Genomic DNA, 17,286 nt, shown 5'->3' with positions numbered 1-17,286 from the left:
ACAAAGGTCTATACACATATATTAGTTTCAAGTCTTTTTGAACTCTTCCTTCTTTTATTTGTAATAGTCTGGGTTCTAACACTCTTTTAGTAATAAAATAAATAAATAAATATTTTGAAACCTTGGGAGGAAAAAAAAAAAAACTCTTTCCCCTTTTTTTATTTTTGTTAGTTTTCCACAGTAAATAGCGTAGGTTTCATTATAAGTTTTATTTTATAAACACTCTTAAGAGGTAGAAGCCCGGAAGGGTGCCTCGGGCATAAGATGAGGTTTTACTGTTCTTATTATACCCAAACCCAAGGAAATATGTCCTCTTTTCTTCGCATAGACGATTATGAAAGTTACGAAAAACCAAATAATGATTTCACTAACCTTAACCAACACTCTAATAAAAGAGTTTTAGACAAAATTTCTACTCGTAAAGATATTATATCTCACGCTCCTTCAACTCCTTCTTACACTTCTCATAGTAAAAAACCTTTTAATAAACCTTCTTCCTCTTCTTCGCCGGTGGGAAAATTTCCGTTTTTCTAAATTTCACGTGACCCGTCCAAATAGGGCTGGATACAACAAGATTTATGAAATCAGACGATCAAGAAGTTACTTTTTCAAGTTAAATGATCTACCTCAAAACACCAATGATATTCATCTTAAAATTTACACAAATGATTATCATATGAAAAGTACCCCTATCTTTTATCACAACACGAGCTCAACACTGAATGACAAATATAGAATTAGTTGTATGCTTACACACTTTTTTTCTTCACAAAGAGTTTTACCTCGCAAAATACAACAAAAATTTTTTTCTTTTATTCGAGATAGATTATTGGCTCGTAAAGAAATGATTTCATCACGTGCTAATAATTTACGTGAACATAATACTACGACTCGTACTTTTTTTAATTTCACATATAAGAAATATCATTTTCATTTTGGAATATATCCCTTGTTCTCAACAACCATCACATTCACCGTTTTACACCCTTGTAATAAATGTCAAGTTCCTAGCCCCTTTGTTATGTCTCAATGTAGACGCTCCTGTGTTATGCATCAACAACTTTTCTTTCGTAATGATACTTTCAATAATGTCCGAAATCATGGACGTCAGGACCTCACCTCAACCATTACTACTCCGGTCAACGACAAGCGCTCACATGCTAATTTGTTACATGACAGATGGAATTGCAGATGGAAAAAAGATGTTGTATCCCAACGATTGGGAATTAGTTATAAGGAATCTTATCTTGCTCGTACTAAAGGCTTAGTTATACATCATGTGAATAAGCAAATGTATCGTAAATGGCTGGACACCTTTTCAGTTACGCGTAGTAAAAATGCTAAAATAGCGAAAGCGCAGAAAATACGCCATCATAGGGCATGCCGATGAATTTTTCATGCCAAGGAACATAATCGCCTTGATACAATGAAGCACCAGCTGATTACTGCTCAACGCTACCGGTTTTTATTTTTACCATCGCAATATATCTACAAGCCGATTAAATATCTTCAATACACCCATGGTCTTGATTATCCCGACTATGGCTTCAAGATTCCTTACAATCAGGAGATTACTCCCAAGAAAGACCTTTTAATTTATACGGTCGAACAATATAACCCTATCCCGAATGGGTTTTTTCCGTCAAAATACAAAGACATTATTCCTAAGAAGCCTCTTTATACGGCCTCAGGTGAATTTATTATTCCTGGATCTCGCGAATGGTTTACTTATATGTATAAGTTGGATCTTGAACGTAAATCAACACCACCTCCTTCACGCTCATCTCTTGAGGAACGTCAACAATTGCTTGTCAAAGAAAATGATCGTATTCAAGACCTTATTAAAGGGAAAGGAAAGCAAGAAGCTGCCCTACACGGCACAAGTGTTAAACATTACGAATGCCATAACTGAGCCATAAAATGGCATTCTTTACGATCTGAGTATCACCACCAAAATATGTCGAATCTCGCTTCACGATATAGCATGATGGAAGGTAATATTAACTTCCAACTTAAACTTTACCAAGAAATGACCACCTTCAACGATGCCTTTAATCTTGGAAAGAGCATATCTGTTATCCCACCTATGACGAATGATGAACTTTACGTTCCTTCTAAAGGCGGAAGATATTATATTAACAATCCTTCGCAATAGGATTCGAATGTCATTACTTCTGATGATACCAAGGAAATCGAAAGACGTCCATACAAACGTCTTACTACATCACACTTTACCCATACCCATATATGGTTCCATTGATCGATTAAAATGAAGGCGTTACATCCCTGCTAAAGCTGACGACTCTTCAGAAGCAGATCCTTCAGGTTCCTCTGCTAATATATAATTTTTTTTTAGTTTTAGAGTCAATTATTTTCGTTATTATATTTAGGTTTCTTTTCTTAATTTGTATATGCTATCATGCTTTTGGTTTTCTTTTTTATCTTTTTTTTAGATAACAATTTAGAATAGTGTGAATCATTCCAACCATGACAGTATTTACGGTTGGTAGCCTTTTGGTCAAAAGAAAAATATGGATCTTTTTTTATATAGATTGTTATATATTTACATTCGTTATGGTTTTCTTTTATTATCATGGATGTTCCTTATCCTTACGTTGGCCGTAGCGGTAAGATAAGCTATGGCCCTCTTATATAATTAGAAGTTAGGGTCCTTCCTTGAGCTTTTATTGGTTCCTGGCGGGATGATGACAAGAATTAGGATTGTACTCCGATGGGAGTTTATCCTGTTTATTTGGCTGTCTGGCTTCACATAAAATAAATAAAATAAAATAAATATTTTGAAACCTTGGGTTTTTTTCCTTAATAAGTTAGTTTTGCCCTTTTGATGATCCTGCCATTCTTCACATAAAATAAAATAAATAAATAATATTTTGAAACCTTTCGCTATTTATATTAAATTAGTCACTATGTATAGCATTTAATAAAATTTTAAACTATCAAAACTTTCCCCTTTTTAAAATTTAAACTTTATCGAAACTTTTCCTCTTTTAGAATTTTGAACTTTTTCGAAGAAACGTTTAATAAACGATTTGATTTTTTATTTTTTTATTACTAATTTTTGTCCTTTTTTAACATGTCAATGACCAAAATTTTTTTTAAAAAAAAACTTTTTCTTTTAATCGGAAATTCTTAATTTTTTATCATCTTTTTTACTTATCAATTTACTTTTATTTTTGAATAAAAGCATAGAAAGAAAAGGATTTTTATACTGTAATATTGAAATAATTTATCTTTTTTTAAAAAAAGAAGGAACTGACCATTCAGCTGAGTATATTTTACCAAATCCATCTTTGTAGAGAAACCAGCTCCGAAATGATCCGAAATGGGCGCTGGATTTCCAAGTTATGGTTTAAAAAAAAATTTTTTTTTTATCCCAGGTAAGTTTCAAAAGAATGAATTCTAGACTATTAAAAGAAATCATTTCTGACCTTTTTTTCTTTTTTAGGAAATCGGCTTCAACATGAAAACCGGAAATCCCAAATATTGAAAAAAATATATTCAAAGCTTTTAATTAAATTTTTTTAATTTTCCTTTTTTATAGGAATCAGCCTCAAAAATCCAAATAAGTTATGAAAAATAATTTGAAACTTTACAGTCCAATATTCCACAGTGTTCTGAAACTGATTTAACTTCAGTTGAAAAAATCTTCGATAATCGATTTCATTTTCTAATTCATGATTTTTATTTGAGAGTTTCTTTTCAAGTTTACTCATCAAATTTATACACCCCAAGAAATTTTTTAAACTTTCTTTAAACGTTTATTATAGAATTTTTCTAACTATCACCGGGGTGATGATCACCGGTGGCTGAAATTATGACGATCAACCAGCATTAAAAATATAGTGCCGGTAAAAATTGATGTTTCTGGCCAAAACCTGCCAAATGAAGTTTTAAAAAATTTAGTAATAGCATTTACTTTTGCAATTAATTTAAAAGCAAAAAAATATCCCATTATATCACATGTAATCAACAGTACAAAATACATCTCATATCAATTAAATTTAGATATTTTTTTGGCGTTTAAGCTATATTTTTAAAATTAAAATTACAATACAAGGTTGGAATTTCCTTAAGTTTCAGAGACCGAACAAAAATGCACTTTTTCATAAAAAAAAAAAAAGAAAGAAAATTTTGGAATAAAAATATTTGGTCAATATGAAAACTAGTATCATGATTATTCTTTTCCCATACAGTATTACAATTTTTAATTTAGACATTAACTGTCTGATAAAACTTACAAATCTAAAACTACGGTAAAATATGTTCATGCGAACATGCATCTGATCATATTATCAGATAACATTAAACATGAACTGATCAATGATCAATTTTTTTAGTGAAAATCATGTATTACTTGTAGTGTGAATTTTGTTGACTTATTTTGTGCAAATAAATAGTCTAAAATCAAATGTTCTGTGTTAAATTTTACTGGTCAATTTTGAGAGTACTGGTAATTTAAAAAATATAATGTATGAATAAAATTATTAAATATAGTAATTATAGTTAATTTCATCCTTTATTTAGGTAAGTAAATTTCCCAATAGTTTAGTAATAAATTAAAAATCTAACTTCAAAAATATAACTCTTTAAAAAAATACATGATGATTTTACCCATAAAATAACATTTAATGTCGCATTACAAGAAATTTTAATAATATTAATTAATGCTGATTTGCCATATAAATTTATCTGTAAATATATTTAACATAGTTATAAATTAAACATTTCAAGATGTATACACTACATTTATAATACAAATGATTTATTAATAAATAACTGAAATTGTTTACAGATTACAAATAAATTTACATAAATAACTTGGTTTTCATTATTCTAATCATACTTGAGCATCTTCATATCCTTGTTCTGTAGATTTTTATACCAATAAATTGTTTTATCTATATCCTTTTCAACATCTTTTCCAATTTTATAAAAATAGCCAAAATTAGACATGCCAACTATATTCCCATTATTTGCAGATTTTTCATACCAATAAAGAGTAAGTTTTCATATCCATTACTATAACAATACCCAGTTGGTTTTTGTTAATTCTTCTAATTTATGTTGAGCATCTTCATCACCTTGTTCTGCAGATTTTTTATAACAATAAATTGCTTTATCTATATCTTTTTCAACACCTTTTCCATCTTTATAAGAACTTCCAAGGTTATACATGGCTACTATATTTCCATTATTTGCAGCTTTTTCATACCAATAAAAAGCAAGTTTTGGTTCTTTACTTATGCCATATCCATAATCATAACAAAACCCAGTAAACAACTGTCCTACTGCATAATCTTTATTAGCTACTTTTTCATAATATTTAAAAGCTAATGAATAGTTTAATGAAGTTTCATTTCCAAACATATAACAAAAACCAACAAAATATTGTGCCAATATATGATCTTGTTCAGAAGCATTAATAAATAAATCAAAAGCCATCTTTTTATTTTCACTTGTTTCAATTCCATAAAAATTAAAAAATCCAAGAAAATTGAATTTGAATTATAATTTTGATTATCAAATAGCCAATTATAAATTTCTTGTGGATTTATGTTTCGATTATTAAAATAATCAATAACTTTCTGTCTTAACTTATCATTATTTCTCTTATTATTTACCACTTCAAAAATAAATTCTGTAATATTATTAACTATTACACTTAACAAATTTTGGTTAATAATTTGATTACTTGATGTCATAGTTCCCATTATTTCTTTTGTATTCATTTTATTGAATTCTTGAGTAACCTGAGATAATTCTCCATGTGATGATTCTTCAATACTATTTAAAACTATATTTTTATTTGTCATTTCTCATCAATATTTTCGTTTCTTTGATTAATTATACCATCTAATCTTTCAACAACTTCTTGAATAGATGGCCATTCTTTGGGTTGTCGTCCCAACATTCTAAAAAAAAATTCAAATTTTCAATTATAATACTATTTTTACAAATAAATAAAAAAGTATTAAACTTACCAGTATAAAGCTTAACGTATTCAATGGGAGTATAAGGAACAGTAGTTTCTCTATGGCCTTGCATAATTTGCACAGCTAAACAACCATCATATGACTCTCCTTCTACATAAAAAGGTGGTTTACCACTTGATATCTCCCACAAAAGTACGCCTACACTGTATACGTCACTCTTCTTATTTAAAGAATATGATCTATTGCTGAATTTCTTTGGATCCATATAAGGAACTACATCAAATAAATCTTTTTTCTTTTTAGTTGACGCTTCGATTCTCTTTGACAATCCAAAATCCGCCAATTTAATAGTATCTTGATTGACTAATACATTATTAGAATGCTATAATAAGAAAATAAATAAATTGTTATGGCAAAATAATATAATTGATAATAATTATTTTATAAATAAATTTGATAAATTATCACCAAATCACGATGTATTATGTCTTCATCATGCAAGCATGATACGGCACTAGCCAACTGGTAAGCAAGTTTAAGTTTAACTTCCCATGTAAGTTTCTCAAAATTTTCTTTCAAATACTTGCTAAGCGAACCACCATCAGCGTACTCCATCACTAAAAGATATGTCTTAATGTTGTCACTTTGATTCTCTAAAAAAAAGAATAAATTTTAAATTTATTGTAATATAATAACATATATTATTTTTTTAAAAAAATATTTTATTTATTACCTTGATCTGAAATAGTAACTCCATGAAAGCTAATAACGTTATTATGGAAGTAACTTCACGTTGAAGCTCAATCTAAATATATAAATTATACATAAAATAAGTTTTTAAACAGAAATAACATATAAATATGCATATTTTATATTCACCTCATGAACAAGTTCCTTAATAGCATCCTCTTCAATATTAAGAAGAGATTTTAACGCAAAATATTGATATGAATTTTCCATTTCGCACGATAAACCTTTCCAAAACCACCAGTACCAATTTCTTGAATATGTTTAAAATATTTATACTCGTAATGCTTAATATGCTTTTTAGCAATAGCTTCATCAATCCACTTAACCCATTCGTTCATTTCAGACATTTTGAATATGTATATAATATTATTATGAAAAAGTTATATTTATCCGAGTACGAAAAAATTTTTTTATTTAAATAAGGTATACACAGCATGCATGCAGATCGATTATTTCAGATCTGACTTTAGTAATCACGTGTAATAAATTAATTCGCTGATCAATTATCAGTTATTCAATTTTTGCGTACTAAACAGTGAATAATTTTAAAATTTTTACTTACAAATAAAATAACATGTTAATAGTTGTTTAACTACCATTTTAATAAAATATTATAACGCTTTATCCTGTCATTGCCCAAAAAAAGAAGGATTCACGCGCAAACTCTGTATTGTGTCACCTTTTTATGTTATTTAACTTGATTAAGATTTAATATACAGTAAGTATATTTGACAATATTAATTAATTAATAAGTACACCGATAATGATAAAATCTTTTTCTTCTGGATTTACCATAAAAGATAAATATATACAAATTTTAGTACTAAAATTACGTTATTCGACATATCAGATATCGTAATTGTTAATTACCGAAAAAAAAATTATCTAGACATTCATTTCTATTCGATAATAGTTAAACTCATTTTTAATCTCAGCATTAAGAGTAGTATTATGATTGTGTCCAATATAATATACCGAAATGATCAATCCTTTTTAAATTTTTTAATAATACTTTACCACAAAATTAAATAACTATATCATTATAATATTTCGAATGATATACTTATTCAAGTAAAAGCAAGAATTCATGATGAATACCACAAGTCCCAATGAAGATTTGTTTTACCGATAAATGAACATACTTTAGTAGATTACAATCATATACAAGAATCCATGTTATTTCATTTACATTCAGCATCGATGCGAGATTAAGAGGTTATGACTTTATATCTTCAATTTTTAATATGAAACGAAGTGCGAGATTTCCTATATAAATTTAGAAAGGTTATTTCACTGCTTTAATTTCAAATCAAATTTTCTTTTCTAAGAAAGATTATAAAACCTTTTCAATGATTCTATATTACATAATAACTCCATTTTAATAAAAACTTCTTTTAACTCAATTGGAAGACATGCAATTAAGGTACTAAACTAAAAATTCAATGTACCATAACTCTAAACAATTCTCCAGATAAATTCTCATTGAAACCCACACTACACTAAAGGATATTAACTACCGTAATACGCAATAATACGGAATAAATTTGTCTTCTAAGTATTCAAAATTCTCGCTCAAGCAATTTTCAGCAGCGATTGTTCACATACTGATCACTCCAAGTAGTTTATTATTTAATGTATTCATGTGTTAAATGTATTATTTGTCGATGTGCATCATACCACACCTTGTGTACACGTTAAAATACAAACCTGATGTGATGTGAGAGGATTAGCTTATTTTACTTAAACAAGCCTTCTCAGTGCAGAGTGTGACATCTGATATTACAGCATATCACATGATTTGAATCAGCGCAGCTAAATAAAAAAAAACCATATTTGAATTTTCAAAGTTACTCAATTTAAATTTCTTTCAGGAAATTACGTTGTTATGCTAAAAGAACCGATCATAATGGAAGTTGCGGATAGATAACAATTTTGTCATCAGTTTTTTTTCATTTTTTTTATTTCTAATGATTTTTTAAACCGAAATTAATATATTCGGGATATATAAATATATATATGGAGACCGATTATTTTAATAAAATCTGTATAACAAAATAACAAGTCCTAAAGAAATAGAACATTTTAATATTGAAGAGAAAGAAACAAAGCAACAAAATTATTATTATTTTTTTTTTGAAAAAAAAAAATTGGCATTATTCGAACAATCAATCAATAAGGTGTAACCTAAAACTTAAAAAGATTTTTCCACAAAAAGTGCGTATACTTTCTTGATAAGTTTTAAAAATTGTATAACGATACAATATAACGAATTCAATAACGAAAACGAATCGAGACAATAAACTAATTATTTGAGCATAATCGTACCGAAACAAAGGATATAAGAAAGATGTAAAGATAATAAAAAAAAAAATTTTTTATATTAAGAATTTTTCTAATTACCGGTATCACCGGGGGTGATGATCACCGGTGACTGAAATTATGATGATCGGCCAGCATTAAAAAAATATAGTGCCGGTAAAAATTGATAATTCTGGGCAACGGTGATGATAACCCCCGGTGATTTGAAATAATAATCTTTTCTATATTTAATGAAATAGTGTAATATATTACGGATCTTTTCGTTGATAAAAAATCAAGCCGTGTTCTGAATTTGGTTTTAATTTTCGAATTTATATTGTTGGTCACACCGAAAATAATACACGAATACAATATGACGATACTGAAACAAACATAAAAGCCCATTTAAATTTATTATATTAGAAATAAAAGATTCAGATAAGGCGCTAAATTTACCATTTATAAGTTTTAGACATAGTGATACAAGAAATTAAAAGGTACAAAATCTCACCTCACAATTGTAAAAACCTTCTAATAATAGTAATATTTTACTTTTTAAGTTATGCAATAAAAATTATCGTTATCAGGAAATATTTAAATTCTAAATTTAAATTATTCACGAGTAAGTGATCGGCACTGCGAATTTTTATATTAGGCCTGACCCTATAAAAAGCGCTGATTATGCACTGCTAACTTAATAAGATTCTAATCCTTCAAGAAGACTAACTATAGGTGAAATCAGTGATGTGGCGGGACAGTGTCCCACAAAATTTTGATTCATTTGTCTCGTCCTGTCCTGTCCAAAATATTGTCCAATTTATTAATATTATATATAAATCATATATCCTCTTATAATGAATTTTTGTCCTGGACATCAACAACATCTTGTCCAAGTCCTGGACTGTCCTGTCCTGTCCCATCCAAGGACATGTCCCAGTCCCCGTCACAACACTGGGTGAAATAGATGATCTATTGTCAAATGATTTACAAAACATTTAAGCAAACTGAAATAAAAAGACTAAAACTAATACAATCGAAGAAAATTGGTCTTTAGTTCTTTGATCTCTATCAATGATTTTATTTAACGTGAAACAAGGTATGAAATATAATTACTAGTATTAATGAAAAAACTTGAAAAATTAATTAGACGGTCGGATAATAGTAATTTGATTTTATATTTAATTTTAGATATACTACAAAAGAATATGGATATGACATAAATAATATTCAAAAGTAATTAATTAATATAATGTGTACTATCAAGTTCATCCATACAAATACAAATTCCGCTACTCAAATCTCAATTGTAACCACTTCAGAAAGCGTAATATTGGAGAATTTAAGATTGAAACATAAAAAAAATAGTAAGTAACTTTTTTTTTATTTACATATAACGAATAATATTTGTAATAATTTATCACGAAAACAATTTATTTATTTTTTTTAATTTAAACAAGAGAATATATCAAAATTGGTAATCTAGATAAAGAATAATAATCAAGACTATTAAATTTATTAATTTTAGTATTGATTCTTTAGATAAGCAAGATCAATTATGTTTATATTTCCTTGATATTCTATATAGATTCTTTTTAAATAAAGTTTAAGTTAAACCAATTACTTGTGTAATTACGATAAAAAATTTTCAAATAATCTGTAATATAAAGGAACTTAATCAAATTTTAATAATCGTCTTTAATTTTGGAATAAAAAAAGATTTAAATATTTTCTATACGTGATTAAGAAAGAAAGCAAATAAAAGGTTCAAATAAATATTTCATATGCATAATATGAACTTAACAAAAGTCAAAAATATGACCTTAAAATCATTTTTTGGGAAATATTTTAACGCACCAATGATTTTATTAAAACAAAATAAATTTTTAAAATAAATTTACAAATTTCAATATAAATTAATCATTTTCTTTTTACACGATGACATAAGTAAAATTTCATATTCGGGGTCGTCCATGGAAATTTTAGGATAAATTGGCCTTTCTGAATGATAAAAAAAAAATAAAATAATAATTTGTCAATTCGGTAGAATTGAAATAGAAAAGTTACAAGATCATGCTGAAATCCTATAAAATTTTAAATCAATTACCTTTTCCATAAAGCTTTACTAATTATTATATAAATTCGGGAGGAAGCAAATTATCATTCTTGACCTTCATATCTGTTACACTATAAAAAAACATTTGAAAATTCCTGCTATTTTAATAATAACGATTCTCCTGTATTTGGCATAAAAAACACTGCCGGACTACATCTATCGCCCTATTGAGTTTAAATTCTGTACGAATTGCCAAAAAAATCGCATGAAAATAATTTATTAATTAATTCAAAAAAACCATTTTAGTATTATAGTATTTACTTGTTATTTAAATTAAATTCAAACAAAATTATTATTTCTCTTATAATTAGAACATCAAAAAATGGTAGTGGTAAATCGATTAACTTGTTAAATAATACTAGTTATATAAATGGCTTTCAAGGATAGTTGAAAATTGCTTGGAAGTTAAATGCAAATTTGAAAAAAATCATGTTAGCATACCGTGACAGTAAAATTTGTTAGAAAGATCGTTTGCTAGTTGTCGATCAACATAAAAAAATCATGCGCGCGAAAATTTTAACAAACTGCCTTACGGCTGATATATTGATCTTGTAATGCAGTAATTAATATGAAATCAATTTTTATTAGTCTGATGTACTATATTATACAATAAAGAAATGTAGTATGCGATAATTTATATATTTCTGATGCGATTATACTCCCGCATAACAAAAACAGCAAAATAAGTAGAGGCAATGGCGTACCTGAAATGTTCTGTTATCCATACTGCAATTGCTGCATGAAGGAAGCCACCCGAGTCTCCAGGTTCAAAGTCGAATGCAAATACCAATTGCTGATCAAACCACACAGTAGATAGCACTGCTAACGCTTTTATTGACTTCCTGAATCAACGGTGTCTTCATGTATCCGATGAATATTTCTTTGCCATCGTTGTCACTACAGGTAGGAATTTTGTCTTGCTCTTTTGCGAATTTTAATGCTTTCATTTGTTAGATCAATGGAGATGGCAACGCCAATAGGAAGTAATTTTCCAAGGGTAAAACCTGTAGCTCTTACTACTTTAAAGATATCAAAATCATCAATGTCATTATCAAATTCTTCACATTTATAAAAACCATTTATACAGGTGTTTCCAGGAAGGTTTGCTTTTTTGAATTTTTCAGGGAGAACTGAGCATTTGTTTGTACATAAAGTACGATTTGTGTTTGTAAAAGTACAATATGCAGCATCGATGCCGGTATGCTTCGGAGTAGTAGTTGTTTCGCATATCACCCTCATAACAAGCTAGAACTGAATTCTGTTTGTTTATTGATTATATTATACATATCTTCTGAAATTTTTTCATACGCTTTATTTTTACTCGCTATACCAACAAGCAAATTATCTAGGTCTTTATGCGAAGGCTGGTGGATTATAATACTAGTCCCAGTACTTGATTCATTAAACTTGCATACGTGTTCACATGGGAGAATGCCAATCTGATCTGAGATTTTATCACGCACAACAGCACTGAGGGTTCCAGATGTTCCCTCAGATTCAAAAATTCCTATACTTGATCCTAACTCAAAGTCCTTCTGATAAACTTGACAAACACCAACACCAAATCCATAGGAACTGCAGCACAAGCCACATCTACTAGATACCACGAATCTTATCCGGGAATTTGTCACATCCGCGGCGCAGAATATCCTTCTGGCGAACATATAGTATAATAGCAGGGATTCCAGTAATCTTGCCTTGAGTTCGCTTATAACCAGTGCTCATGCTGACCAGATTATAGTGTATTTCACGGAAGGACTGCCCCAACTCATTGTCTAAGGCTTCATCGAAGGCCTTCTGCAATTTTTTTGGGATCTTATTAAAGGGTTGGCAGCGGATCATGGGAGCCTTGTCGTCGAATTTCAGTGTTAGCAAACCCTTCCTCCTCTGTTATGAAACGAATCATTTGATCTTCCATGACATTCTCTGTCCTTTTGAATAGGTAAGGAATATTGCGAACTACGTAGACACTCCAAATTGTATCATCATCTTTAAGACTTCGACCCCAGAATATGTCCACGATGTTTTCCTTCACATATAACTGGCGGAGGCGTTTCTCAAGATCATCACCCCAAGTAAGAAATTGAAAAATGATCGATGAAAAGATTATCTTCATTTTTATAAGAAACAAACTTATGATTTTCACCGCCTAAAAATCAACGGTATGACTTATTGGGAAGTTCGTGAAAAAATCTATAAGGGGTAGGTACTTCATCTGGTTTTAATCCTCTTGCTACTCGTATAAATTCTATAAACAAATGATATTTTCCATTTTTAGTACAAGACAACTTTCACGTAATGTCGTAATGTTGCCTTATAAATACAACCTCTGTCTAGATATTCCGCGCTCTTTCCTTCATTTAAAAGTCCTGCCTCAATAGACTCATATGTATCAGCTTAGGTGGTTCGATAATGATGTGAATGTATTTGTCGAGCGGTTTGTCAGTTAATTTTCCTACTTATGAGAAGTTGATCGTTGTCATGAAGTGTAAGTTTATTTAGATCATTATCATCGCAAACTTGAATCTTCTACAACTTAAGCCCACCTGCATCGAAAAAATTAAACTCGGGCATTTTTTTCTTGATGGTTTTCTTGATTTGACCAATACTTTCATTTCTGTTGATACTTAAGGAAAAAGCTTGAGTAATTACGTTCTCTTGAACAAGACAAAATAATGTAAAGTCTTCCATTTGTAGCACAAATGTTAAAATTCTTTTGATGCTCGAACGATGGTGATCCCCGTCTTGAAATCCTAATTGCCATTGCTGAGGTGCATGATTCTCAAAATTATTCTAGATAAATGACTATTTTAGCCGCAATTTCAGTACAAACTATGAGATCACTGATTATTTTTATAGCTGCAATTTCAGTACAAACTATGAGATCTTTGATTAAGAGTCACAAGATTAGTACAGGTTATCACTAGGGCGCAGTGTAAATTACAGCGCAGCATTGTGGGCGAGCGCAAAACAAAAATTAATCAGAAAATTGTCTATATTTGAAAAATAATACATTTATATAAAGTTATGATGTGTTATAAATAAAATAAATATCTAATTTTAATTAATTTAATAAATTATTCATTTTTCATTAATTTTTCCAATTGTTTTTGAGAATTTGAATAACCTTTTTCAGCAGATATTTTAAACCAATAAATTGCTTTACTTATATCTTTTTCAATTCCTTCACCATTTTTATACATATTAGCTAAATTATATTGAGCAATCATACTTCCTAAATTTGCAGCTTTTTGATATGATTCAATTGCTTTCTTCCAATCAACATTAGTTCCAATACCACCACTACAACAAGCTCCTAACATAACAATTCCATCTAAATAACCTTCTTCAGCTGATTTCTTGAATAATTCAAAAGCTTTTTCATAATCTTTTTTAACGCCCATACCATTTATATACTTTTGACCAAGTTTGTATATAGCTACAATATTTCCATTATTTGAAGATTTTTCATACCAATAAATAGCTTTCTTTAAATCTACTTTAATTCCTATTCCTAAATTATAACAATAACCAACATCTAATTGTCCTATTGCATAATTATCATTAGCTAATTTTTCAAAATATTGAAAAGCCAAATTTTCATTTTTTATAATTCCATAACCATTTTGATAACATTTACCAACAAAATATTGAGCCAAAATATGATTTTGTTTTGATGCTTTAACGAAAAAATTGAATGCTTTATCATAATTTTCATCAGTTTCAATTCCATAATAATAAAAATATCCGAGTAAGAAGATAGAATTCATATTATTATTATTATTATTTTGATTTTTTAATAACCAATAATAAATTTCCTTTGATTTTATATTATTATTATTAAAATAATCAAGAATATATTGTTTTCTTGCCGTTTTTTCATTCACATCATTTATTTTATTTGTTGTTTCAAAAATAAAATTTGTAATTCCATCAACTTCCATACTTAAATCATTCGTAATTGTTGATGTTGTAGATTCTAATTCTTTCATATTCAAGCTTAATTCACTTTCATGTAAAATATTTTGATTAATAATTTGTTCATTATTAGTTGATGACGTAGATTCTGTATTATATTCTGTAGATTTTGTACTCGTTAAATTAAAATCTTCATTTTGATAAAGCGTCGTACTTGATTGTGAAATCATTGATTTTAATCTTTCAACAACCCCATGTATAGATGGTCGATTGTCTGGTTCATCGTCCCAACATTCTAAATAAAAAAAAATGTATTTAATTATTGATTTGATTTAAACAAAAATAACAACTATAAATTATTGATTCGATTTAAAAAAAAATAATAACTATAAAAAATAAAAATGTTATAATTACCGGTATAAAGCTTAGCATAATCAACAGGAGTATCGGGGACAATTTTTTCTCTGAGTCCCTGTAAAATTTTCTTGGCCAAATCGTTATCATATGATTCACTTTCAGAATAAAAGGGCGGTTGACCTTTTGATATCTCCCATAAAAGAACGCCAATACTATATACGTTGCTCTTATTATTTAAAGGATAAGATCTTGTACTTAATCTTTTTGGATCGATATAAGGGACAATAGATAAATCTGATTGCGCTTTATATTCGTCATCAATTTTCTTTGATAATCCAAAATCGGTCAATTTGATTGTACCCTGATGAACTAATACATTATTGGAATGCTATAATAAGAATGAATAAATAAAATATGAATTAATATAAATGAATAATAAACAATTTTAAACAAACGATATTAATCAAATAAATTAAAAAATTACCAAATCGTGATGTACAATCCCTTCATCTTGTAAAAATGCTATAGCACAAGCCAACTGATACGCTAGTTTATATTTATCTATCCAAGTAAGATTATTAAAATTTTCTTTTAAATAATTTTTGAGGGAACCACCATCAGCGTATTCCATAACTAATAAATATTTTTTATCATTTTGGTTTTCTATTTTTTTTTTAAAAAAAAGATTTTATTATTATTTGTATATAATAATAACAAATGTATATGTAATTGTTTTATACCTTGATCTGAAGTAGTAATCCCATAAAAGCTAATAATATTATTATGGAAAGCAACTTCACGTTGAAATTCAAGCTAAGAATAAATTTTAATAATTTTTTTTAGAAAATATTTATTTATACAAAAAATAAAAAAATATATCTATTAAAGAATAAAATAAAAAGTTTTTGTAATCACCTCATGAACAAGTTCTTTAATGATAATATTATCAAACTTAAGAAGAGATTTTAAAGCAACATATTGATCCGAATTTTTCCAACTTGAACGATAAACTTTTCCAAAACTACTAATACCAATTTCTTGAATATTACTAAAATATTTATACTCATAATGTTTAATATGTTTCTTGGATACAACTTCTTCTTCAATCCAATTAATCCATTCATTCATTTCAGACATACTGTATATAAATATTACTATATATATTTTTTACCGTGGAAATTTTTTTTTTTGTTTTAATTCTAGATTTTCTGAGAAAAGAAATGATTAAATTTATAACACAATTTTACACTAACTAAATTTGTAAAATGTTTTTCAATGTACATAAGTCGATCATTGAGCACCTGACTTTTATTGCGTTTTCGACTGTTAGACTTTTCGTAGTAAGCAAAACGTAATACTATGATTGTTTAATTTTTTTTTTTTGATAATTGCATTTCTTTATTAGACAAGTATAAATATAAAAAATTTTACATTTTCACAACTGAATATTACAAAAATATGTAGACCAAGCATATAATTGGACGAATCTATCTAACTACATATACGGATATACCCGTTCGTTCTACACATCAAACAATAGGGATATACTAGAATAGACTGTAATTAGTATGGTTTAATGCTAAATACATGTTTTGATCTTTTTATAAATTTTATTATTTTTGTGATTTTCCAATCTTTCTAATATAAAACCCACGCTACAAAAGATATAATCTATAATTAAACTGTTTATTGAAGAATAAAGTTTAAAAAGTAGATTCTGTATTTTTTCTCTTTTTAACCTCTTTATATGAACCTCCGAAAAAACATCTTGAAATTCAGTTTCTCTTTTTATCATTGGTATCATTAGCTGTTTAAAAGAACCCTTTGTAACAATTTGTCGTGTAAAGTACTGTAGTTACTTTGCTCACCTAAGGATCATTTGATGAAGTCGATGTC

General features: G+C 28.1%; 9 protein-coding genes across 9 annotated transcripts; 3 read left to right on the top strand and 6 right to left on the bottom strand.

The window, feature by feature from the left end:
* Window positions 1-306: 306 nt before the first annotated feature.
* On the top strand, window positions 307-534 carry OCT59_024409 (uncharacterized protein; the record flags this gene model as incomplete). The annotated part of the gene is made up of 1 exon (XM_025327176.2): window positions 307-534. The coding sequence occupies one exon, from the start codon at window positions 307-309 to the stop codon at window positions 532-534; it is 228 nt and encodes a 75-aa protein (XP_025172552.2).
* Window positions 535-1,048: 514 nt separating this feature from the next.
* Window positions 1,049-1,390, top strand: OCT59_024408 (uncharacterized protein; the record flags this gene model as incomplete). Its single annotated transcript, XM_066135414.1, has 1 exon — window positions 1,049-1,390. The coding sequence occupies one exon, from the start codon at window positions 1,049-1,051 to the stop codon at window positions 1,388-1,390; it is 342 nt and encodes a 113-aa protein (XP_065991439.1).
* A 36-nt stretch (window positions 1,391-1,426) lies between these two features.
* Window positions 1,427-1,912, top strand: OCT59_024407 (uncharacterized protein; the record flags this gene model as incomplete). Its single annotated transcript, XM_066135413.1, has 1 exon — window positions 1,427-1,912. One exon carries the CDS (start codon window positions 1,427-1,429, stop codon window positions 1,910-1,912), a length of 486 nt encoding a protein of 161 aa, XP_065991438.1.
* A 3,128-nt stretch (window positions 1,913-5,040) lies between these two features.
* OCT59_024406 (uncharacterized protein) lies at window positions 5,041-5,834 on the bottom strand (the record flags this gene model as incomplete). Its single annotated transcript, XM_066135412.1, has 2 exons — window positions 5,041-5,476; window positions 5,617-5,834. 2 exons carry the CDS (start codon window positions 5,832-5,834, stop codon window positions 5,041-5,043), a joined length of 654 nt encoding a protein of 217 aa, XP_065991437.1.
* Window positions 5,835-5,874: 40 nt separating this feature from the next.
* Window positions 5,875-7,051, bottom strand: OCT59_024405 (uncharacterized protein; the record flags this gene model as incomplete). Its single annotated transcript, XM_066135411.1, has 7 exons — window positions 5,875-5,933; window positions 6,003-6,336; window positions 6,423-6,607; window positions 6,688-6,693; window positions 6,747-6,759; window positions 6,834-6,862; window positions 6,949-7,051. 7 exons carry the CDS (start codon window positions 7,049-7,051, stop codon window positions 5,875-5,877), a joined length of 729 nt encoding a protein of 242 aa, XP_065991436.1.
* A 4,961-nt stretch (window positions 7,052-12,012) lies between these two features.
* On the bottom strand, window positions 12,013-12,354 carry OCT59_024404 (uncharacterized protein; the record flags this gene model as incomplete). The annotated part of the gene is made up of 1 exon (XM_025327177.2): window positions 12,013-12,354. The coding sequence occupies one exon, from the start codon at window positions 12,352-12,354 to the stop codon at window positions 12,013-12,015; it is 342 nt and encodes a 113-aa protein (XP_025172554.2).
* Window positions 12,355-12,934: 580 nt separating this feature from the next.
* OCT59_024403 (uncharacterized protein) lies at window positions 12,935-13,231 on the bottom strand (the record flags this gene model as incomplete). The annotated part of the gene is made up of 1 exon (XM_066135410.1): window positions 12,935-13,231. The coding sequence occupies one exon, from the start codon at window positions 13,229-13,231 to the stop codon at window positions 12,935-12,937; it is 297 nt and encodes a 98-aa protein (XP_065991435.1).
* Window positions 13,232-13,271: 40 nt separating this feature from the next.
* OCT59_024402 (uncharacterized protein) lies at window positions 13,272-13,806 on the bottom strand (the record flags this gene model as incomplete). The annotated part of the gene is made up of 3 exons (XM_066135409.1): window positions 13,272-13,363; window positions 13,443-13,511; window positions 13,662-13,806. 3 exons carry the CDS (start codon window positions 13,804-13,806, stop codon window positions 13,272-13,274), a joined length of 306 nt encoding a protein of 101 aa, XP_065991434.1.
* Window positions 13,807-14,143: 337 nt separating this feature from the next.
* On the bottom strand, window positions 14,144-16,527 carry OCT59_024401 (uncharacterized protein; the record flags this gene model as incomplete). The annotated part of the gene is made up of 5 exons (XM_025327178.2): window positions 14,144-15,328; window positions 15,448-15,778; window positions 15,875-16,053; window positions 16,131-16,203; window positions 16,306-16,527. The coding sequence occupies 5 exons, from the start codon at window positions 16,525-16,527 to the stop codon at window positions 14,193-14,195; spliced, it is 1,941 nt and encodes a 646-aa protein (XP_025172555.1). The 3' UTR covers window positions 14,144-14,192.
* Between the last annotated feature and the right edge of the window lie 759 nt (window positions 16,528-17,286).

Source organism: Rhizophagus irregularis, chromosome 4 (genome assembly GCF_026210795.1).
Source record: "Rhizophagus irregularis chromosome 4, complete sequence".
NCBI classification, from domain to species: domain Eukaryota; kingdom Fungi; phylum Glomeromycota; class Glomeromycetes; order Glomerales; family Glomeraceae; genus Rhizophagus; species Rhizophagus irregularis.
This window is presented reverse-complemented; position numbering and strand designations above follow the sequence as displayed.